Source organism: Rhopalosiphum padi, chromosome 1, assembly GCF_020882245.1.
Source record: "Rhopalosiphum padi isolate XX-2018 chromosome 1, ASM2088224v1, whole genome shotgun sequence".
Taxonomy (NCBI): Eukaryota; Metazoa; Arthropoda; class Insecta; order Hemiptera; family Aphididae; genus Rhopalosiphum; species Rhopalosiphum padi.
Window position 1 is genome coordinate 47868256 of NC_083597.1, and position 24569 is coordinate 47892824.

The window sequence follows — 24569 nt, forward strand, 5'->3', positions numbered from 1 at the left end:
TTAGGTTTAACTATTGATCAGGAAACAAACACACTATATTGGGTGAATTCTGATAAACATTCTATTCAGTCATATAGTATACAAGATTCCAGAGTAAATCCTCCTTTAAATTTACCAGAAGAAAGTTTTCCATCATCTATTGCTTTATACAAAAATAATATATACTATGTGGATAACAGACTAATGAATATTCGAGTTGCGAATAAAATTACAGGAGATGAAAATTCAATTTTTCGTAACATAACTGCAGGTATTTATACTATTAATTAAAAATAATTAAAAAATAAAATAGGCATTATTATTAATAAATGTCCCATCTATGCTAAAATATAAACTTTAAAAATTATATTCATTAACTTTTGAAAAAAATAAAATTATATTTAATACTTATTAAGTTTTATATTGGTACAATATTTTAGATTCTGAGCGGAGTCAATGAATGTATTGATTTAAAGTGGGGGGGGGGGGGGTTGTTTATCATTACCTTTTGGAGCAGTATAAATGCTTCGATTTTCTATTTTGGAAAGTGGTTTCTAGTAGCAAATTATATCTAGTTAGTATTTTGGGGATAAAAAATACAAATTTTCCAGTATTTTTTAATAATTGGGAAAAAATAATAAAATAAATTAAGAAAAACCTTGAATTTTTACAATTTATATATTTAATAGTTTTCGACAAAATTGATTTTTTTTTTATTTTATTTTAATTTAAACTTAACTATAGAAACTTAAAAATTTCACCAATTGTTTATATTTCCATTTCAAATTTTTTAGTTATTTATAGATAATTGAAATTTTTGATTTTTTTTCTCGCTTGGTTGAAAACTGAAAATTTAGTATAATATTGAAGTATAAGTTTTTATTAATAGAATAAAAGAAAAAAGTTGAGTGTAAATTTGCAAAAAAAATGTATAAGCGTTTGAAGTTCAAATTTTTACAGTAAAGTCAGAGGTCTCTAACTTTTTTTTATGGCGGCCAAATCTAAGATACATTTTTTCATAACTGGTCAATATTTTATGAGAAATAAGGAAGTAATGAAATTGAAGAATACATAAGATTCAATATTATGTACTTACTATATTTCAGCGTATTTGCACAGTTAGAAAAATCCGTCGATCATGAGTTTGATAGCATTATTATTATTTCAGAGTCGATCATTAAGTCTTTCTGACCAACGTGTAACTGTGCGAGTACACTGTAAGTCAGATAAGTATGATCGTCTGGTTTTTCTATTATTAGCTAAGTTGTTATGAATAACACCAAATGAAAAAATTAATAAATTAATTTTATTTAACTAATTATAAATAAATTAAAAACAATAAATACTAATATATTATTTTTAAAAAATAAATTAGCTTGGCGGGCTGGATCTATAGGTTAGAGATCCCTGGTATAGTATATTATATAAGTAGTATATATAATTGCATAATTATTTCTTTTTAAATGATTTTAGTTACTTTGTTATGATTCAAAAATGAAACAAATATAGTATATATGACAGAATACCTCATATTTATTTTATTTTAATTATAATAATTAAATATTTAGAATATAAAAAATGCAATGTTTTCAGTAAAAATTAAATCAACCTACTGTATTACTATTAGCAAAATAAATTATATTGTGTTTAGTGGTATTTGTTAAGAGGACACCATACCTGCATATGTTGTCTCTGTCTTACTAACGTATATCATAACAAATTTTCGTTCAGCAGAATACATTTTGTGATGTTAGCTTTAATATTAGAGTAAATTTACCTATTATCAAATTTTGTCCTCTTAATAGACTATTTTTGCTCAGAATCGTTTATGTATCATTGAACTCAAATTTTATATACCTCTTACAGTGACCAGTGACCCACTTGACATTTATAATACAACAAAGTGGTACCCATTTGTCCACCTTTTAAATTTTTTAAATGTTTATAATTTATCAAAAATGCCTTACAATAAAACAAACATTTAAAGAATATTTTTGTTCTATATAAAAACAATTTTATATATTTGCGCTTTACAGATGTGTATGGATTGAGTCTTTATGATCCATCTTTACAAACTGGTATTAACTATTGTTCAAAGAATAGAGGTCTATGCTCTCATCTTTGCTTACCTATTGCTGTTGAACATTGGGTTTGTCATTGTGCTATTGGATATACTATTGATCCAAAAGATAAGAAAAAATGTGTTGGTGTCAGTGAATTTTTACTATATACTGTTGAATCTGAAATCAAAGGCATATCTTTAATAAAAAATGATACTAGACAAGTTTTAAGTCCATTATCTAAAACATCAATGGCATATAGCATAGATTTTTATGAAGGTAAGAGTAGTAAACAATGTAATGTTTCTATTGTTTTAATTAAAAATAATATTTTAGAATATATATACTGGTCAGATGATGAGCAAGGAACTATCATGAGAATAAAACGTGATGGAACCGGTAGACAAATAATTGTAAATCATGAACATTCTGGTGAGACATCAGGCTCTTGGGTTTCAGGTATATTTCATTTAAATTTTGAATTAATAGGTATATGCATTTAAAAAAACTACATTATATCATAATCTATTTTTACTTAGGAATTGCTATTGATTGGATTGCTGGTCATATTTATTGGGCAAATCCATCTTTAAATATTATTCAAGTTGCTCATCTTAATGGATCTAATGCTTATGTGGTGGTAGACAGTGGAGACACCATGGAAAGGCCTAATTCTTTGGCTGTAGATCCTATTGTAGGTTTTCTATTTTGGAGTATTAGACGTTATCATGGAGTTTCGAGGGCAACTTTGGATGGAAAGAATAGAAAGAGTATTTTACTTAACAAAGATCAACCATATGTTGAAGATATTACATTGGATTACACGGTATCTACCTAATATCTGTTAACTATATAAGATATTATAAAACATGCATTTATTTAAGTGTAAATTTGTATATATTTTAAAAATAGAATCGCAAGTTATACTTTTGTCAACAAAGTATGATTGGGCGTTGTAATTATGATGGTACTGAATATGAAATATTGTATGAAGATAAAGATAGTAATCCTGCTAGTGTTGTTGTACATAATGGTTATATTTATTGGCTCGGAATGTAAGTTACTTACCAAAGTTTATATTAATATAGAATTATTCAGAAATTTATATTTTTTTTCAGTATGCAAGTACAAGGGTCTTCATCATTAATGGTTTCCCCTATTGATAATTTATCTGCATCTGAAGAACTGACTCAAGAATTTGGCGAACATCCAAAAGATGTACAGATATTTTCAAAAAGTCGTCATCAAGGGTCTAATATTTGTGCTAAACATAATGGAGGGTGTCAAGAACTATGTTTATTTAATGGGACACATGGGGTTTGTGCTTGTACACATGGAATCGTTGGATCTGATGGAAAGAAATGTGAAGGTATTTTAATTTAAAAATTATTTAATAGTTACCTAAATACTTCAATTTGCTTGGTAATATTTATTTTCAATTTTCAAGTAATCGTGTGCATATATCATTTCTAATATTAATATTTTTAGATTATACTACATTTCTTATGTATTCTCGAGTGGATAAAATTGATAGTGTTGCTGTGTCTGAAAATCCAAATTTGAATACACCATTTAGAGTCATGGAATCAAAAACATATATGCAGAATATAATTGCATTGTCGTATGATTATGCACATTCTTTATTATTTTACTCAGATATTCAACGTGGAACTATTGATGCTATTCATTTTAATAATACAGGTCATCGAGTAATAGCTGAAAGTATGTAATACAATTTTATTTTAAATTTTATATTATTTTTTTACTTTTATTTTCAATATACATTATTAGATCAAGGATCTGTAGAAGGTATTGATTATGAAATGAGTGAAAATATCCTTTATTGGACAAATAGTCATGCAACCATTAGTCGATTAAATCTAAGTGAAGCAAATGGTGCTCCTGAGATAGTTATACAATTAGGAAAATCAGATAGACCACGTGGCATAGCAATTGATATATGTGAGATGTGAGTAATCTATTGAATTATAAAATATAGATGTATTTATATTTTGAAAACACTATTTATTCTAATTTTACTTACAATATTATATAATTGAAATAACATGTAATAACTGAATTTGATTTACCTTTAAAGATATTATTATGTGCTTAACATTTAAATAGTTGTTTTAATCACTAAATTAAATAAAAAGTAATATTTCCTTAGAATTTAAGTTTCTAACTATTGTTTTACAATACAGTATGTTACATTTTGTAATAAATCTTTTTTTCTTTAAAAAATGTTTCTACTTATACAATATTAGTTCTAACTAATTATTTATTAAAATAGTGACTATTGAATTGGTTTATCTCTAAATAATTTAGTTATTCTCTGATTAATTGTTTAAAATGTTTTACATGTGTCTATCATAGTAATCAATGTATATAATAATATTTAATTGTATACATTCTTAATCTTCAATAATAACTTTATAGATTGATGTTTTGGACCAATTGGAATGATTTAAAACCTAGTATTCAAAAATCTTTTGTTAATGGATTTAACGTAACATCAATCATAACAACTGATATTCAGATTCCAAATGCTCTTACAATAGATCACATGACTCAAAAACTATATTGGGGTGATGCAAAGTTGGATAAAATTGAGAGTTGTGAATATGACGGAACAAATCGCGTGGTATTTTAATTATCTTTAGCTATAAATTATTTAAAATTTGAATACCTAAAATGTTTACAATTATGTTGTATTATAGGTACTCGCTGAATTGTATCCTCAACATCCATTTGACATTGCTGTATATGGTGATTATTTTTATTGGACCGACTGGATGTTAAATGCAGTTTTACGAGCTGACAAATACACTGGTGAAAATATTGTATGGATAAGAAAAGATGTTTATAGACCTATGGGAATAATTGCAATTGCTGAAAATATTAATGATTGTAAATTCTAGTATATTATTATATTATAGCAGCTTTAATAAATGTTATTATGTTATTATTATGATATTTCAAGGTACTAGAAATCCATGCTATCTACTCAATGGACAGTGTGAAGATATATGTCATGTAAATATCAAAGGTGCTGTAGAATGTTCTTGTTTTCACAACCGTACACTTCTACCTGATAAACATAGATGTGTTGAAAACAAATTAAAAAATAATTGTTCAAATAATGAATTTTTGTGTTCTTCTGATGAATGTATACCTTTTGAAAATACTTGTGATGGTATAAACCATTGTGTGGATAATTCTGACGAAGATATTAAATATTGTGGTAAGCAATCTTATACAATTTTTTATATAAAAAGTATTTTGTTTTCTAATTTAAATAATATTTTATTAGCCACGAGGTCTTGTCAAGAAGGATTTTTCTCGTGTCCAGATTTCAAACGATGTCATCCAAATAGCCAAAAATGTGATGGACTATTTGATTGTTTAGATGGTTTTGATGAATTGAACTGTTCTTGTAAAAATTCTACATTCTTCCGTTGTAAATCTGGTGAATGTATAACTCCAAATTTGCGCTGTGATCATGATCCTGATTGTAGTGATGCAAGTGATGAAATTGGTTGTGGTATGTTAAATAATTATTTACTTATTGTATACAATATAATTTGGTAAAAATTACTATTTTAAGATCATAAGATTTGTGAAGATTTAGTATTTAATGCTACAATAATAAGCTGTAATACAACTACTGCTTGTATCCATCCAAGTTGGATTTGTGATGGTCAAAATGATTGTTGGGATAACAGTGATGAACAAAATTGCTCAACAAGTAAGTCAATTTTTTAATATGAACAATGAATAGTTAATAAATATTAATTATTTTTATTTTAGTAAAACATTTAACTCCTGAAAAAAATAATTGTTCATCTTATGATTTTAAATGTTCAAATGGTAAATGTATTCCTAAATCATGGAAATGTGATGGTTATGACGATTGTGGTGATTCGTTAAGTACTTCATTGCCTTCATCAGATGAGATAAATTGCCGTGAGTAGATTTTTTTTTTATATAATTTGATTTAATGTAAAATTTACAATCTATTATGTATAATTATTGAAATAGATAATATTTTGTTATTCATAACTTAAATACAAATATAAGAAATGTCATAGTAATGGTTAACATTTTGTTGTATATCAGTATGTGGTCCTTCGTGTTGAAATTATAACTGCTATAAAATGTATATTAAATAGCAATAATTATAATGATTGAATATGTAATTTAGCAAGTTAATTAGTAAAGAAAGATAATTTTGATTGAAAAATAGATACTAGGAAGGAAATAAGAAGATACCATAGAAATTTAAATAAAATTGATTTAATAAAATATGTAGTTGATTGAATTTCATCAATTGAATATTAAAGGGAAGTGATGCAGCGAGGTTAATTTGGTATTAGTAGTAGAAAAATGTATATATATATTTACTATCTATACTTAATAGTTAATAGTAATATGATGTGATAATTTAATTATGTTGTGTGTAAAATGTAACAGCAAAATAGCAAGAACCATTTTTTTATTGAGACATTAGTATAAACAATTTGGACGATAAAACAAAGATAAATTACCAAAAAATGTTTATTTGTAATATTGATAACATTTTGATAATATTGGAGTTAGCTTAAATTTATTCCACGGTATTTTAGATGTTATTATAGTTGCACAAATATCTTCATTAGAAATATTGCTAGATTTAAATTTATTTTTTAAGAAAAATATTTGTGTTTTTTGGTTTAATTTACTTTAAATTATAATGTGCTATATAATATTTGATGTGGAATCAATAATCAATATGTTATATTTAATATTTTTTTGTTATACAATTTATTATACACTTTAATATCATCTATGATAAAAATGCTGTAGCCATTATAATAAAGTAGAAACATTTAGTCATTTATAATGTGAATCACAAAACATTATTTATGGGTTGCTGAAGTGGATGACCATTTCACAAATATTAGACTAAAAATATAATTTAAGAATTACAAGTTATTGGGGAATTATTAAGTTAGGAAAATTGATCCAAATGGTTATCAGCTAGTGGCAGCGCTATGCGATAAACAAGAAATTAGGTCTTATAAATACAGTATCATAGTAATAATAGGTATTGCATATAATTTTTATTAAGTATGTTCAAATATGTTAACTCTAAAATAAGCATTTTTATACACTACAAACCTTTTGCTATTCATTCTCTGCTAAAAAAAATGGTCAACATTTCTTACTCATATTAAGCTGTATACTGTCAATTAAAATATTAAAATTCATACAATTTGAACTTAAATCATTCATATTCTTTAAACATTATTTTTATTTTTTAAGTTTTGAATTCTAAATATATATTGTTTTAAATTGCACACATCTATCATATATTCTTAATTTGTGTTTTATTTTATTCAATTATAAAAAGGTGTCTTAACAGTATCAAAATGTAAAAATGTTATTATTTTATGTTCTAGCTGTTAAATGTAAATCATCCGAATTCTATTGCAAAACCAAATTTGAAACATATGAGTGTTTACCAGCATCATGGCAATGTGATGGAACTCCAGATTGTTTTGATGGTTCTGATGAACTTATTAATTGCTGTATGTTAATTGTTCTATTTTTTACAACATTTATTTAATTTGCATATTAATTAATATTTTTATTTTTATAGTAAGTAGAAATTGTTCAAGTAGTGATTTTCATTGTAATAAAACTGGACGATGTATACCATCTACTTGGGTATGTGATAAAGATGATGATTGTGGCGATGGTTCTGATGAGAATGAAGAAAAATGTAAAATAAACAATTCAACTTGTCCATTAACCAAGTTTGAATGTGTTAATAAAAAATGTATTTTTGAGGTATGTAATTATTCTGAATTACAGCAAACAAATGTCATGTATTTGAATTATAAGTTAGTATAATATTTAGGCATATTATTGTGATGGTCATGATGATTGTGGCGACAATTCAGATGAACCTGAAAACTGTAAAGTATGTGATTCTATTAAAGAATTTACTTGTGAAAATGGTGCTTGTGTCTTACTAACTGACTTATGTAATGGTAAAAATGACTGTGGTGACAATTCTGATGAAAATTTGCATACTGAAGAGTGTAGTAAGTATTCAAATTATTTATATCTAGTTAACATTATTTACTAGTCATTTTTATATAATTATTCTAGAACATTATAAAAATGAAAATTGCTCATGGCCTGATAATTTCTTTTGCCATAATAAATTATGTATCAATGCAAATCTTACCTGTAATGGACAAGATGATTGTGGAGATTTTAGTGATGAAGACAAATGTAGTAAGTATTTTTAAAAGAATAATTTTTTTACTATATTTAAATAGATGTAAGTAATGTATTTTTATAAAATAATTTAATTATATGCTAATATAAGTTTAATTATTAAAATTGATATTTTATTTTACATTATTAATTGTATCGAATAAAAGAAATCAAAATTAAATTTTCCAGATATTAATGAGTGTGCACTAGAAAGTAATACACACATTTTTCGTCCTTGTGAGCATATTTGTATAGATCGTCCTGTTGGCTATGAATGTAAATGCCACCCTGGCTTTAAGGCTGTGGGAACTTTATGTCATGACATTAATGAATGCAATTCTACTGAAATAACAAAACCTTGTAACCAAATATGTTATAACACCATAGGATCTTATAAATGTGATTGTACTGCAGGTTACACATTATTACGAGATGGTTTTTCATGCAAAGCTTCTACAAGTAATAACTAATTAATATTTTACAATTTACATTATTAAAAAAAAATTCATGATTTTTTTAGTTGAAAAGCCAATGCTAGTTTTTGCTAATAAACAGTATATTAAACAAATTGATTTACGTGGAACTAAAACTGAAATTGTTGTGGAAAATTTAACCAATGCTGTGGCCGTTGATTATGATTATGCTGATAATTGTTTTTATTGGTCTGAAATTTCTACTCAGGGTAGTACAATTAAAAAAAAATGCAAAAATATGACTACTGAGGTATATTAATTTTTCAATCTTAATGAATACTTGATCTCTAAACAGTCTAAACTTATTATTTATAATTTATTTAGAGATTACATGGCCCAGTAATTCAAAGTCCTGATGGTATTGCAGTAGACTGGGTTGCTAAAAATTTGTACTGGTGCGACAAGGGTAAAGACACAATTGAAGTGTCTAAGCTAAATGGTCAATTTAGAAAAGTATTGATAAGTAAAAGTTTAGAAGAACCTAGAGCCCTCAGTTTAGATCCTATTAGAGGATATATGTATTGGACCGATTGGGGTGAAGTGCCTTACATTGGTAAGGCTGGTATGGATGGAAGTGAACCTAAAGCTATTGTAAATGAATCACTTGGTTGGCCAAATGCTTTAGTAATAAGTTTAGCTACAGAAGAACTTTTTTGGGCTGATGCAAAAGAGGACTATATTGCTTATTCAGACTTAAATGGGAACAATAGACATATAATTATGAGCAGAAGTAATTTTGTTATTATTTATAAAAACAGTTTCAATTTGTGATAAACAAATTTTTAATTTTTTCAGAAATTGATCCTTTTATAAATTTACACCATGTGTTTGCTATTACTTTATTTGAAAATTCTGTTTATTGGTCTGATTGGGAAACAAAAAGCATACACAAATGTCATAAATATTCAGGCCAAGAATGTCGAAATGTTACATCACTTGTTTATAGGCCAATGGATATTAAAGTTGTGCATCCTCTTTTACAACCATCAAGTAAATAAATTAATATATATTTATTTATAGGTTAAGAACTTGAAATTTTATGTTAAAAATAAGTTTTATATTGGTTGTAACAGAAAATATTAAAAAAATAAAATATATTTTAATAAACTCGTGTTTTTGTAGTATAAATAAATAATATTAATCACTTTTTTTATTTGCTTTAGGAGCATATAACCCTTGTGAGAAAAATAATGGTGGATGCAAAGCTTTGTGTCTTTTATCACCAAATTTGGGTAGAACATGTGCATGTCCTCAAGATTTTATTCTTGCACCAGACAATATGAATTGCATTGCTAATTGTTCTTCATCACATTTTGTGTGTGCTAATACATTTAAATGTATACCTTTCTGGTGGCATTGCGATAAACATGTATGTTTAGGATTTATATTTTGTTTTATTATATTTTTTAAATAAATAATATCTATTTTAGGATGATTGTGGAGATGGTTCTGATGAGCCTGATACTTGTTTAGACTTCCAGTGTACTCCTGGACAATTTCAATGTAATAATCATCAGTGTATACAGCCTTCACAAATATGTAATGGTATATTTGATTGTAAAGACAATTCTGATGAAGAAAACTGTGGAAATGTAAATACAAGTATTTAATATTATGTTTTTTAGAGAGTGGCAATTCTCAGCCATCTTTATCTTATTGCACACTTTTTGTTTAACACATTTTTGTACATATTGTATATGTTACAGGTAATGTTAACATTTGGATAATGTTGACATTATCCGGCTAAAGTCGACATTAGCCAAATGTTATCATTAACCACCATGAATATTATTAAATGTTGGATAATATTAACATTAACCGGATAATATGATTTTAGCCAAGAACTTTTGGATAATGTCTTAACAACCATAAAAATGTAACATGCATGAGATAAAATCATTGTAAATAATTAACAATATTAAATATATTTAAGATACAATAAATTAGTAATTAACATAAAATATATAATAATAATAGTCGTGTTACCTTCAGAGCTAATTTCTATACACAGCAAAACCCAATCCCACAACAGGAGCAGGAAATAAATATAATAAATCACATATAAAAACCAGGAATGTTATAGAAAGAGTGAATGGAGTAAGTACTCAAAAGTTGATTTTGTTGCTTATGCAGAAAGTTCCGTACAAAACTTCAAACTTCTACTTTGATTATAACTATGTACTCATAATGTAGCATTAACTTATAATTTAGATTTACAAATAGAAAATGAAGAAGAGATTGTTTGGTTACCCAGAAATGATAGATAATATATTGTTAGCTAAACCAGACAATCGACTTGAAAACATAATAAAAGCAGCCTTTATAGAAAGACATTTCACATGATTACATAAGTACCTATTATCTGAATAAAAACAACAAAATAAAAATGAGTGTAATATAATAACATTCTAATAGTGTGAAATATAAAAGAATAATAATATAATAATTAAAAAATATAAATGAAATAACAGTTTTAAATATATAGCTATATAGTCTATTTAATATACAACTTTTAACATTATCCTATATTGACTGGTTAAGGTTAACATTATCCGGATAATGTTAATAATTCATGCTTATAAACGAAAAATTACACATTAACCAAAACAGACGGCTAATGTTGACATTAGCCGGATAATGTCGATATTATCCAAATTTTAACATTACCCGTAACATATACATTTTTATATTTCATTATTTATGAAATATGATTATTATATTATAAGCTTACAACTGGGATATTTTCATGACTCATTTTTGTGTTGAAAATTCTTTAGAATTTTTATTGTAATATTGTAATATTGACATAATGCATATTAATTACTTACATTATGTATTGTATAGTATACATGTCTTGATACGGACTTTAAATGTCAACGTGGCTCTAAATTTAACAAATTACCAATGCCAACATGTATATCAAATCAGCTAAAATGCAATGGTCGCAATGATTGTTTGGATGGTGAAGATGAAAAAGATTGTAAATCAAAAGCATGTAGTTCAAAAGAGGTAAGAAAAAATTCATAGTTTAAAGTAAAAAATAATGTTCTGTTAGAGTTATTAATGGTTACATAAAATTTAATTATTTTTCATGAAAAGTTAATATAGGTAGTGATAATATAAGTATGATTTATTATAATATATAAATTAAATATTTTTCAGTTCAAATGCGAAATTACCGGAAAATGTATTCCAAAAGTTTTTATGTGTGATGGTGAATATGATTGTGGATCAGGAGATAATTCTGATGAACCAGAAGATTGTACTTCGAGAACATGTTCATCTGATGAAATGCGTTGCAAAAATGGTCGATGTATTCATTCAACATGGGTGTGTGATGGTGAAAATGATTGTCCTGATATGGATGATGAACCACCTTCTTGTTTTAACAGCACGTGTGATCCAACATACTTTAAATGTGCTAATGGAAAGTGAGTAAACTTTAATAAAATTCAGTATAAATCATTTGAAGTTAAAGTTTCAAATAACTTTGTAAGTTTGTAATAGTTTTGGTTCAAGCTTAATATTTTAATAGTAATATATTTTTAGTATATAACATTTTGTTAAACTAAATATTCAAACTTAAAATTTGTATCTGAACTTAGCTCAAACTATGAACATAATATTTTATTTGAAAATAAAGTAATTATAAATAGTCTTTAAAAAGTATTTTATTTTTATAATTCAAACACAAATCCATGTTTGGTTTGATTATTTTTTCTATGATTAAAATTGACCGAAATTTAGATTTTTTTGTCCTTCAAGATTTTATGCTAATATTTTTTCAATAACTAATATGTTATTCATAGTAAATTTAATCAAATTGTATATACTTATATTTGTATTTTTGTCTTTCCAATAGTAGTTAAATATTTGTTATACCCATGCATATAAAATGGTTATAAAAGTTTTTTTTTAAATGTTCTATGGTTTATTTAACTTCATATTTTTATTCTATTCTATTTCCATTTAAAATTTTAAGTTAATAAGTTTATTGTATTTATATTTGTAAAGTTTGTCCTTATTTTGGAATATATGAATAAATAATATATTTAATTAGAGTACATAATCAATAGCATATCACTGTTAATAATTATTTTTTAATGTCTTTAATAATAAGTATTTCTAATAGATCTTGTATGGAATCTGTAGTAATTATTTAAACCATTACTATACAATTTATTATAAATGAACTATACAAAGAGTTATTAAATTTATATATTAACTACTATAGCTTTATCATTAATTTTTAATTTTTTTATAGATGTATACCAGGACGCTGGCGATGTGATTATGAAAATGACTGTGTTGATAAATCTGACGAAATTGGTTGCTCACCAAGAAATTGTTCTAAATATGAATTTCGGTATTTTTTAATATTAAATAATGTTCATGATTGAGATGTTAGTTTAATTAAAACCTTTATAATTGATCAAATTATTATACCAAATACAACACATTATATTTATTTAACATAATTTTAACCACCTTTACAAAATGTATTTTAAATATTAATGATTTAACGCAAGTACATAAATCAATTTAGAGCTTATAATTTGAATAGTTTAAAAGTAATTGTAATCATAGATATCTAATTTCTAAAAGTCATCTTAAAATATTTATTGATGAGTTTGATTTATAATTTATTAATTTTTAAATTTAAATATTATTTTATTAATTTGCGTGCGATTTTAGATGCTTTGATGGTCAATGTATACCAGCTAGTCAAAAATGTGATGGACAAATTAACTGTTCAGATAATAGTGATGAGGATGAATGTGATTCACGTGTTACTTGTCATAGTGATGACTTTCACTGTAATGGGTCCTATCATTGTATATCACCGTTAGTTATATTTACAATTTATTTTTCATATTGTTGAATTAACAATGTAACTATTATACTAAAAATACATTTTTTTTTTTTTCTACTAAGAAACTGGAAGTGTGATGGAGATCAAGATTGTCCTGATGGCTCTGATGAATGGAATTGTACAGATAAACTTGGAAAAGGATGTTCAATCAGCCGTAATGGTCAATTTGTATGTAATAATGGTGATTGCATATCACTTGGAAATAGATGTGATGGCGAAGAAGACTGTGCAGATGGCAGTGATGAAAACCGAACTATGTGTGCATTAGTAGCTTGTCCACCAGGAAAATATCGATGTGACAATCATAATTGTGTATTTAATACAAATGTCTGTGATGGTTTGGATCATTGTGGTGATGGTTCTGATGAAACTAAAACGGCATGTGAGTAATTATTTTTAAATGACAATATTTATTTTTATTATTTATGATAAAAATGTTAAATGCTAAATGTAATTATTATTAAAATTTAATTCAATTAACTTTTTTTAAATTCATATCTTTTAAATTTGTTAAATTTAACTTTACATGGTATTATATTATGTTTTATATATTTTAATTTTTTAATTGTAATTCTTATAATTAGCTTGGTTAAAATTATGTTCCTTATTTAGACATTTTATAAATAAATTATTGTTTTTACTATTTTGGTTCAGGTGCCAGTGCTAGTCAAGTATGTGATTCAAGTAAATTTAGATGTGGAAATGGGCTTTGCATAAGTCGCCATTTACGATGCAATGGGTTTTTTGACTGTCTAGATAATTCAGATGAACAGTTATGTAATGTAACTAAAGCATCTTGTCAATTTGGGACATGTTCTCAGATTTGTGTACCCAAAAAAAATTCTACCCATTCCTGCCATTGTGCCTCTGGTTACAGTGTTACTCTTCCTAATAAATCATGTCAAGCAAATGGTTAGTTTAATATTTAATTTAATTTACACCTTTTGTTGTATATAATTTTTTTGAGATGTATGTATCAATGTATTACTTTGAGTTATTACATTTTTATAGGGGCTCCGGCATTATTAGTTGTTGCTAACAATGAAGGAGATATTTTTTTTATTGATCCATACAAATCCAAAGAAAACTTATTTAAATCTTCTGCTGTTACAATACCATCTCATAAAATACATTCGATTGATATATTGTGGACAATAAATGCAACATATCTGTTTTGGAGTGATCATAATTCTAAAGCCTTATATTCTAAAATAATTGATAAATCAAATCGTACTACTCGTGATGTAAATACTGCTAAACAAATTGTAAGTCGCTGATTATATTATTGTATTTCCTTTGATTTAAATTTTATACATTCTTACATTCTTTTGTGTTTTATTTTATTTAGATACAAACAATAGGCACTCCTGAAAGTATTGCTGTAGATTGGGTTTCAAAAAATATATATTGGATTGAAACTTCTGACAGAACCAAAGCTATTAAAGTAGCTACTGTAGATGGAAAAAATATTAGAACCTTGGTTAAACTTGAAGCAGATCGTAAACCACAAAATATTGTGTTAGATCCTCAGTCTGGGTATGATAAACAGTTATTGTTATATATATTGTTTTTTTTTTTTTTTTGGTATGGGCCATGAGATGAATTAATTTTTCACAAACTCAAATTTATTTTACATATATATATTTGTTTTATTGGATCTTATTTAAGCATCTAGTAATTTTGAACTTTGTTATACATTTATAAATTAAACCACAATACATTTTAAATTATAATATTAGAAATAAACTTTTTATATTAAAAAAAAAAAAATTAAATTAATTTGATGTCTTACTCAAACATTTTGAACTTTATTATGCTCAAATTATTCAAACTGAACCATATGAAATGTTCTTATTCAAATGTAAATTTTCTGAAACTGTTCAATTGTTTTAAACTAAAGGTATTTGAAGGTTTTAAGAATTTAAAAACCCATTTTTATTATTTTTTTTTTATTGTGATTATACATTTATATTTATGTATCTGTTTTTATTATTTAGATCGATGTATTGGACTGATTTGGGTCGTAAACCACGCATTGAAACATGTTCAATGGATGGTTACAACAGACGAACATTTATTAGTGAATCTGTTCGTAGTCCGGCAGGTATCACAATTGATTATGCTGCTCGCCGTTTATATTGGTCAGATACTAAGCCATACACTATAGAATCTGTTTTATTAGATGGAAAAGGACGTAAAGTTATACATAAATTTCCCAAAGGTATACACGATAGTTGTTATTTATATTGGTTTAGTGTTTATAAGGAATTATTTATAGTTATACATTTCGGTATTGAAGATTGATAATAATTTAATTGGACAAATTGGTTCAAAAAGTATAGAAATACCATTAATTCTTAATTTTTATAAACAAATTCCTCTGTGGGTATTTTATTATATCAGAGAAATAGAAAATTAAAATTAAATACATCCAGTTTTTTCACACCTATATTTTATAATAATCTTAGATTTTGAACAAGCAATGATTGTATTGATTTTACTGTTTTTTTGATGAATACATGATAAGTTGTTGATAAAATGCTTCAATTTTTAAAAATGAGGGGGGGTTTGGGTATTAAATTGGATCTAGTTTGTACTTAAAAAAAGTCAAACTACAATTCTTAGTATTTATTTTATAATCAAGAACTCAAACAAAAAATTTAGGAATAACAGGAATTTTTACGTAAATCCAATTTTTAATAAAATCTATTTTGTTGTTTTTTATTAATTCAAAAATGAATAACCGTAGATACTTGAAATTTTCACCAAATATTTATATAATTTTTCCAATATACGATAACATTTTTTAAAACGTTTTAACCTATTTTGAGTTATTTATATATATGAGCAATTTTCAATTTTTTTTTTAGTTTTTTTTCAATAAATGTCGATAAAAAATTATATGCTTAGTTAAAATTCTCAACAATTTAATACAAGATCCTACAAAAGTTATTTTTATAACTATACAAAAATATTAAAAATAAATAGACATACATTTTTGAGTTGTATGAGTTGATATAATATGGTATAAATATATTATATTATTATAATAATTAGATATTAATAAGATAATAAATGCAATATTTTTTGGAAAAAGTATATCAACCTACTATAATACTAAAAGTTATATTAATGACTAATAGCTATATCATAAAACATAATCATTACTTAGTAATATAGGCTGAAATATTGTTTCCGCTTAGAATCATTTTTTGTATAAAATGATATATCATTGAATTTAAATTTAACAACACACCTATAATACTGATTTACTCGACACATAATGTAAAACAGTGTTACTCATTTACCTACTTTCTTAAAAAATGTATTTAGAACCTGCAATAAACTTCGGTTTTAATATATTTTTTTACAGGTAAACATCCGACTAACATTGAGTTATTTGAGGATTCAATTTATGTATCACTTTTGACAACAATTGTAAAAATTGAAAAGTTTGAAGATAAGAATATAACTATCTTATCTAAAACTATCTTTAGGGCTACAGATTTAGTTATTATGCAAGAGAATAAACATCCAAAAGATTGTAAGTATTTATTTACTTATTTTTATGTAATTGCTTAACATGTTTTAATATTTTAGTGAATAACTATTGTGTATTAAATCCATGTCATCCTACTGCATTGTGTACTCTAAGTATAAATCCTAAAAATAGAACTTGCATGTGTGCCGATGACCAAGCAGAAGTTCCTACATTGACGGTATGAAGTACATGATTACTAATTCACTTTAATTTACTAAAAATTAATGTTTTTATTTTCAGGATATAAAATGTGTTGATAAGCAAATCCCTCCTTTGGTTTGTGATCCATCATGTGATAGAGGAGAATGTGTATTAAACGTGACATCAGAATTAGGTTATTGCAAATGTGATCCATTATTTTCTGGAGAAACATGTAGTGACTATGAATGTCATAAATTCTGTCATAATAAAGCTTCCTGTTATGTAGCATATGACGATGAATTGAAAGAATCCAAACTCAAGGTATTTACTGCTGTTGCTTTATAATATTTTTTTTTTTCTGAAAATTGTATAATAATACTTAATATGTATTGTTTTATTAGTGTATTTGTTCTATTAATTGGACTGGTGATAGATGTGAAATTCCTGTATCTCCAAATGATTGTTCCACAGGAGGTTGTTTGAATGGTGGAAATTGTATTGACAATATTTGTGACTGTTTGCCAGGCTTTACAGGTTTTTAATAAAAATATATCTATTAAGATTGGTTTTGTTAATATATTTAACTCAAATGAAATCTTATTAGTAATATTTTGTGAAATTATTACATAGTATTTAAATCTTTTTAAGGTGAACATTGTGAAAAATGTGTAAACATTGATTGTAAAAATGGAGGCATATGTGTTAGATCTGATTCTGGTCATGGTGAATGTCAGTGCACTGCTGGATATAGGGGCCCCTCTTGCACTAATTCAGATTGTGATAACTACTGTATTAAGGTGTTATATAAATTTAATAAAAAAAAATAATTTTCTATAATATAATTTTGCTTTTTAGGGAACCTGCTTTTTGGATTCCAATGGTCCTATTTGTAAATGCCATGAAGGATATACTGGCCCACATTGTGAATTTGTAAATTGTGACAACAATAACTGTTTAAATGGTGGTAAGGAATTAAAAAGTTTAAAATTCTATAGTTTAGTAGCTGTTATGATTTCTTTTGAATAGTATACAACAGACATAATTACCATTTGAAGAGTAAAGGTGTATTATTTTAGTTTTTACCTCTTTTTATTTTGCTTATTTTATTATTTCACTTTTCATTGTTTTCAGTTAAGAATATAAATGAAATCAAAAGATTTTTTTTCGATTAATTAATTAAAAAATACCTATTGTTTTTAATAAATTATATTACTATCAATTTGAAGTTTCTCAAAAGGATAATAAAAATAAATTATTCTGTTAAATTTATAAAAGATAAATATAAAAAAAATGTTTAAAGAAAATAAAATGCTGTTGCATTAAAACATAGCAATTATTAAATTAATATCTCATTTTATTCTAAATACATTGTTTTTAAATTTATATTTTTAGGATCATGTTATATCAAAGACAATATAACTGCTTGTTTATGTTTACCACAATTCAAAGATCCAACATGCCGTATTGATATTTGCAACTGTACATGTGATAAAAATGATCACGAATGTCATATATATTGCCCGCCTAATCGGAAGTATCCTTTATGTGATCAGTTAAATTCTACTACAAGTTTGTGTCACCCAGAAATGTGTAAAAATGGTGGGACTTGTATCATTGTTGATGGATTGCCCACTTGCAGGTAATTTTAAAAAAATAGTTGCATATTTATTTTATTTAAAATTATCTTTTAGTTATTATTTTTTGGCAATATATGTGTATATTTATGTATATATATATTTAAATTTAAAACTATTATTATTTTAGATGTGTTGGGCTTTGGGGTTCATCTGATTGTAGCAATATAATTGTGGACTCTGGATCGTGTTTGGGTTATTGTTATAATAATGGTACATGTTACATGGAATCAAATTCTGGAGTAGATGAACCTAATTGTAAATGTAGTTCAGGATGGACTGGATTACGATGCACTGATCGATTTACTTGTGAAAATTATTGTTTAAATGATGGCACATGTATAGAGCCTGAAGAATCAATTGGAAGCTTTTCGTGCCAGTAATTATAATTTAAAATTTGTTCTTAAAATATCATTATTAATTTTTTTTAAATTGAAATATTTTTTATTTAGTTGTCAAAAAGGTTATGTTGGCAATAGATGCCAAACCCAAGTAATAGAATATACATCTTCAGACCACCAAAATAAACACAGTATAAATGCATTGTGGGTAATATTCTTAATTATTGTGCTGTCAATTGTCATTACTGCCACTACATATTATTTCACCAAGCTTAGAAGAAGGTAAGTTCTACTGAAAATCTATTAATATTTATATATTTATAAATACAAATTGTTGTAATTACTTTTTTTTTCTTGTAGAGGCCGTTCATTTTTACATGTAAGAATGCAAGAGAATATAGAAGTTAATAACCCAATGTACATACAAGATGATATAGATGATGAAGATATTCATTTGGATCGTTCTTTTCCATTACAAGAAAAAGTAATATATATTATAGGGTAGTCTAGCTGTAGTGTATTAATCTTATTTTGTTGAAATTATTGTTTTACAGCCTAGTGGAAATTTTGGAAACCCAGTTTATGATTCCGTATATAGTGCTGGTAGCAGTACATCAGTAACTGGCAGTGAAGAAAGCAAAGGTCTTCTACAGAGTACTAATTTGACAAATCAAATATTGTCAACAGAAAATAGCCATGATGAAACATAAAAGTAAATAACAACAAATTTGATATATTAATTTTAAGAATCATTTACTGAAACTATAGTTTATTTAATGAATTTATATAAAACAAACAACTAAGGATATTGTTTGTTTGCTGTACCCCTTTTGACTTTTACTCAAGAACAACTATTTGTAGACTTATTTTATTTTTTATTGTATCATTAATACTAGTTCCTATTTCTGTATGAAAAAATACCAGAACAACAATGATTTCCATTAGAGTTGCAACTTAGTAATAAGTAATACTTGTATATGGTAAAATTTGTTTATATCTATAAATACATTATGTAGCAAGACATAAAATTATATTTGATAATGACAGTTGATAAATTTTGTACAAGTAACTGAAAATAATTTTTTTATCCCATATAAATATTTTATTTGCATTGTATTCCAAATGTGAATTATATGTGGTTTTAGATGAATTTTACTGTAATGCGATAATATAGATTGCCAGTTTTATAAAATTTGTTTAATAGTTTTTAGATTTAAGGTTTTTTGTTTTTTATACTAGATATAGATATTTTTCTTGTTATAAGTAAGTTGAACTTGTTTTTTTAACTCAATCTGGTTTGTAAACATTCAAATAATGTTTAATTTTTAAATGGACCAGTTAATTTGTGATTTAGTTATAGTAATGTGCAGCTCTTGTCAATTTGAAATTTGAACAATTAACTAATGTTACCAATAATAAATAATCTCATTTAACTTCATTTACTGATTGAAAAGTTTTATTATTGAGAATTGCTTAATATAGGTAGGTATTAGGTATGATTTATAAAAATGACCTGGGTAAAACATTAAAATACAAACCTTAATATTGTATACAACTTTTTAAATTAAATTTTTTTTACTAAATTAACATTGAAATACAAAATTTATATAAAAGTTTTATTATATACATGACTTGTTATAATGCAAAATGCTGTTATACATTTAAAATTATTATCTTAAAAATTGATTTGAATAACTAAATTGTGTATTTTATTATAATTTTTATTACAATATTTAATATTAAAAGTTGTATTAATGTTTTGTATTCTAAATGTTTTAGAGTAAAATATTTAACTTTTATTTCATAATTACCTAATTTATATACAGAAGATACTTTAAAAAATATATTGTATTCTTGAAATTAATTTATATTTTAGCAAAATCAGACTAAAACATTTAAAATTTTTTCACAATTTTTATAGTTATACATATTATAATTTAGGTAGTTAAATTATATATAAAGACTTTTTAAACATTGCATTTTTTTTGTATACCCACTTTATAAATAACGAAAATGAAAACTAAGACTTTTATAGTTTATTTTTTTTTGCTCAAATATATTTTTAGTTATATATTTTTTTTTATTATTAATTTAGTACATACCAAGATCTTATAGTAATAATCATATTAAACCTTAAGTGCTTCCAAGAAATATTGTATTTTAATATATTGTTTTTAACTAAGTAAAAATCATTCTTCAACTCGTTTTCTGGAATAGAATTAATTAGATCTGGTATTAGAGAATGTATCACCAGCCACTATTCTGTGATTCTTAAATAATAAGATTTTTTTGGTGGATCAAACTGTCCAAATATATATTAAGTACCTATACTGCAATCTTGCCTATTTAATTTCATTCCAATTATTATTATTATTGCCCATTTTTGCATTCCTTACAGTGATTTATAATATAATTGTCAAGACAAATTTTACAATTATAAAATATATTTATAATTTAATTCTCAATATTGTTTTTAAATAATGTTTGCAGGACGGTTATAATTAATTATAATATTTTTATACTATTATAATATAAAACTATGCGTATACTATAAATTGGTTGTGTAATAATATTTAATTAGACAGTGAAAGTTGATAATGAATTTTTTTTATGTATACCTAGTATAAATATGTTTGGGTAAATGTTATTATTTGGATTAATTGTCTACACAACTAGTCCTACTATTTGTGATTACATTTTTCTGATATTTTTTTATTATTATTATTATTTTATTTTTAATTTTATACTTGTATGTAACTTTTATGAGACTTACATTTGAAAAATAAATGTATTAAGACTTTCTACTTTCATTTTATATTATTTCTAATAAGATCAAATTAATTGTAAAACTCTGTAAATGATAACAATTTAAATCTATGTGCCATATTTATAACAAATTGTTGTACCTATTTTATGTTTAAAACTACTTATTTTAATAAATAACAATATTGTATTTATTGAGAAATGTTTTTTGTTCTGTTCCGAACATATATTATGATTAGCACACTGTAACTAAGCGTATACTTAATATACCTGACTGACTTAAATAAAAAAAAATGTTTTTATATTACAGTATGTAATATAATGTAGGTACACATATCTTTACAAAATACAAACCATAATAGTTTGAAGTTATTGGTGAAATTGTATTTTTCACATGTCTGCATATTTAATGGTTATTGCATATTTTTGCATATCTTTACGAAATTCAAAATATATTCCATTCAATTAAAGAAAAAATTAAAAAAAGGTGTAAAATAAAATTTTATCAACTAGAAAAATTAAAAAAGTTCTTGATTTTATTTGAAGTTCGTAATGTTATCAATTAATTAACATTTTATATACCTACATTAATTAGTATGCAATTTCTAGTGATAGCAATAAAGAAACTAGAAACTTAAAATATGACATTATATGAAAGCATTTCAATAATTGATGAAATAAAAGAAAAAAATCAAGGTATTATACTATTGTCTAATGTCTATTACCAATTAATAGTTAATACTATTTATATAGTTAGGTTTATAACAGTTCAATTCACTCTAATATTAAAACTAAAAGCACACGATTAAAACTGGTGAACAAAATTTACTACGTATGTCGTACGTGTGTAAGACGGAGACAACACATGCGGGTGAGACGTCCTCTTAATGCCATATAGTTTGCTGTTTAACCGGAAGAATAGATGTTTGCGTAAGTTATTATTCTTATTATTATGAGAAATTAAATTAACATTTAAGGCTAAAGAAATATTAATTATGATGGATATTGGATAATCTGATGACGGGGAGACATATTGACGTATATTTTTTCCCTAGTGGCTAGTGCCCAATGCATAAAATTATAAAATACTAATGCAATAAGTACATATATTTTACTGAGTTGACCGTATACTATTTTAATGTATACACAATTATTGTTCTTTGTCATCATTGTGAAATAAGTAATATAAATAACCGATATAATACTTAATATTTTTGCATAAGCCTAATGTAATTCGGGAACTATATTATAAAATGTAATGATATGTAAATGATATTGTTATAAAAATGATTAAACATTATATAATTATCGGAAACATAATAACACTGCAGTAATGTACCTATTTTGCCTATACTATACGCCATGTAACACTTTATTTTATGCGATGTATAAGTATAAATAGTAATATTATTATTAATATTTGTAATTTTTATACTCGTAAATTTAAAAGTATTTACAATTATTTTAGTGTTAACTATACTGTAGACGGTAGGTATATTAAATAAATTATTAAAAATATCACAGAGTCCTAATAAAAAAAGGATCATATATATTATTATTCATGGCAAAAGGTAATCATTGATGTACACTTTTGTACACGATGCCAATTTGTTCCGTAAAATATAAACATATTTTCATAAAATATCTCATTAGTTCACTTTCCAGTTCAAGGTTGCGTTAAATTTGGAAAGAAAACATTTAATTTGTCAATGGTGGTCTACACTCCATTAATTCCATATAGTTAGCTGTTTAACCGGAAGAATAGATGTTTGAGTAAGCTATTATTCATTTGGCGGTGGTCACTTGCAATCCACTTATGCCCAGTGCTTGATTTGGAAAAAAACTAGAAGGGGGACTCAGTGGATGTTGGATGAATGAGCAAAGCCCCCCACATCTGCACTTTCAGCCATCCACAATCCCCCAAAATCATTAAATTTATTATATAAAAATATTTTAAAATAAAGAAACATTTATTTATTTATTACACATCATCTAATGACATTATAATTTAAATTACGATTTATAAAGATATATAACATGTTATTAATAACTCATCAATACACCTACAAAAAACTTACCATGTATTATTACATATAATATACACCAATACACCCATGTACATGAATACAGTATTGTGCGACACAAACGTCGTCGAGAAACGCTTTTATGGTATACAGCACAACCCGTGGTTGAAGATATAAGTATGACGTAAAAGTTAGCTACCGAGAACAACAAAAATAATATAAATACGATAAAATGCAATTTATTGAACAAAAAAAAAAACAGTATTGTACATCGACAAATGGGCTTCAAATCAAAGGTATATTATATACGTGTACATTTGAGCAATAACAATAGAATAAATATCACGTACGTCGATCGGCGTTTGCGATCCTATGTGCGAAAATAAAAAGAACGAAGAAAAACGTCCGAGGGACTGTCGTCGGCGGTCGTACTCTTTACCGTGATCGCAATCGCTACGAACGCAAACGGCGAA

General features: G+C 25.3%; 1 protein-coding gene across 1 annotated transcript in view; it reads left to right on the plus strand.

The window, feature by feature from the left end:
• Nucleotides 1-22266, plus strand: part of LOC132917376 (low-density lipoprotein receptor-related protein 1) — a 38810-nt gene extending 16544 nt beyond the window's left edge. Inside the window, exons 26-69 of the mRNA XM_060978094.1 lie at nt 5-250; nt 2016-2318; nt 2376-2498; nt 2579-2865; nt 2952-3094; nt 3158-3408; nt 3528-3761; nt 3831-4008; nt 4479-4683; nt 4760-4949; nt 5023-5283; nt 5353-5583; nt 5647-5787; nt 5850-6005; nt 7481-7609; nt 7681-7871; nt 7942-8128; nt 8196-8324; nt 8496-8765; nt 8827-9029; nt 9104-9509; nt 9575-9769; nt 9943-10148; nt 10210-10371; nt 11624-11788; nt 11942-12210; nt 13044-13145; nt 13475-13624; nt 13715-14034; nt 14307-14564; nt 14664-14917; nt 15001-15188; nt 15650-15873; nt 17026-17196; nt 17253-17371; nt 17434-17655; nt 17736-17868; nt 17983-18131; nt 18190-18298; nt 18727-18973; nt 19099-19347; nt 19421-19591; nt 19670-19793; nt 19864-22266. Coding sequence (XP_060834077.1) covers nt 5-250; nt 2016-2318; nt 2376-2498; nt 2579-2865; nt 2952-3094; nt 3158-3408; nt 3528-3761; nt 3831-4008; nt 4479-4683; nt 4760-4949; nt 5023-5283; nt 5353-5583; nt 5647-5787; nt 5850-6005; nt 7481-7609; nt 7681-7871; nt 7942-8128; nt 8196-8324; nt 8496-8765; nt 8827-9029; nt 9104-9509; nt 9575-9769; nt 9943-10148; nt 10210-10371; nt 11624-11788; nt 11942-12210; nt 13044-13145; nt 13475-13624; nt 13715-14034; nt 14307-14564; nt 14664-14917; nt 15001-15188; nt 15650-15873; nt 17026-17196; nt 17253-17371; nt 17434-17655; nt 17736-17868; nt 17983-18131; nt 18190-18298; nt 18727-18973; nt 19099-19347; nt 19421-19591; nt 19670-19793; nt 19864-20019 — 8807 coding nt within the window. The 3' untranslated portion in view covers nt 20020-22266. The remainder of the gene's footprint in view (nt 1-4; nt 251-2015; nt 2319-2375; nt 2499-2578; nt 2866-2951; nt 3095-3157; nt 3409-3527; nt 3762-3830; nt 4009-4478; nt 4684-4759; nt 4950-5022; nt 5284-5352; nt 5584-5646; nt 5788-5849; nt 6006-7480; nt 7610-7680; nt 7872-7941; nt 8129-8195; nt 8325-8495; nt 8766-8826; nt 9030-9103; nt 9510-9574; nt 9770-9942; nt 10149-10209; nt 10372-11623; nt 11789-11941; nt 12211-13043; nt 13146-13474; nt 13625-13714; nt 14035-14306; nt 14565-14663; nt 14918-15000; nt 15189-15649; nt 15874-17025; nt 17197-17252; nt 17372-17433; nt 17656-17735; nt 17869-17982; nt 18132-18189; nt 18299-18726; nt 18974-19098; nt 19348-19420; nt 19592-19669; nt 19794-19863) is intronic.
• The last annotated feature ends 2303 nt before the right edge of the window (nt 22267-24569 follow it).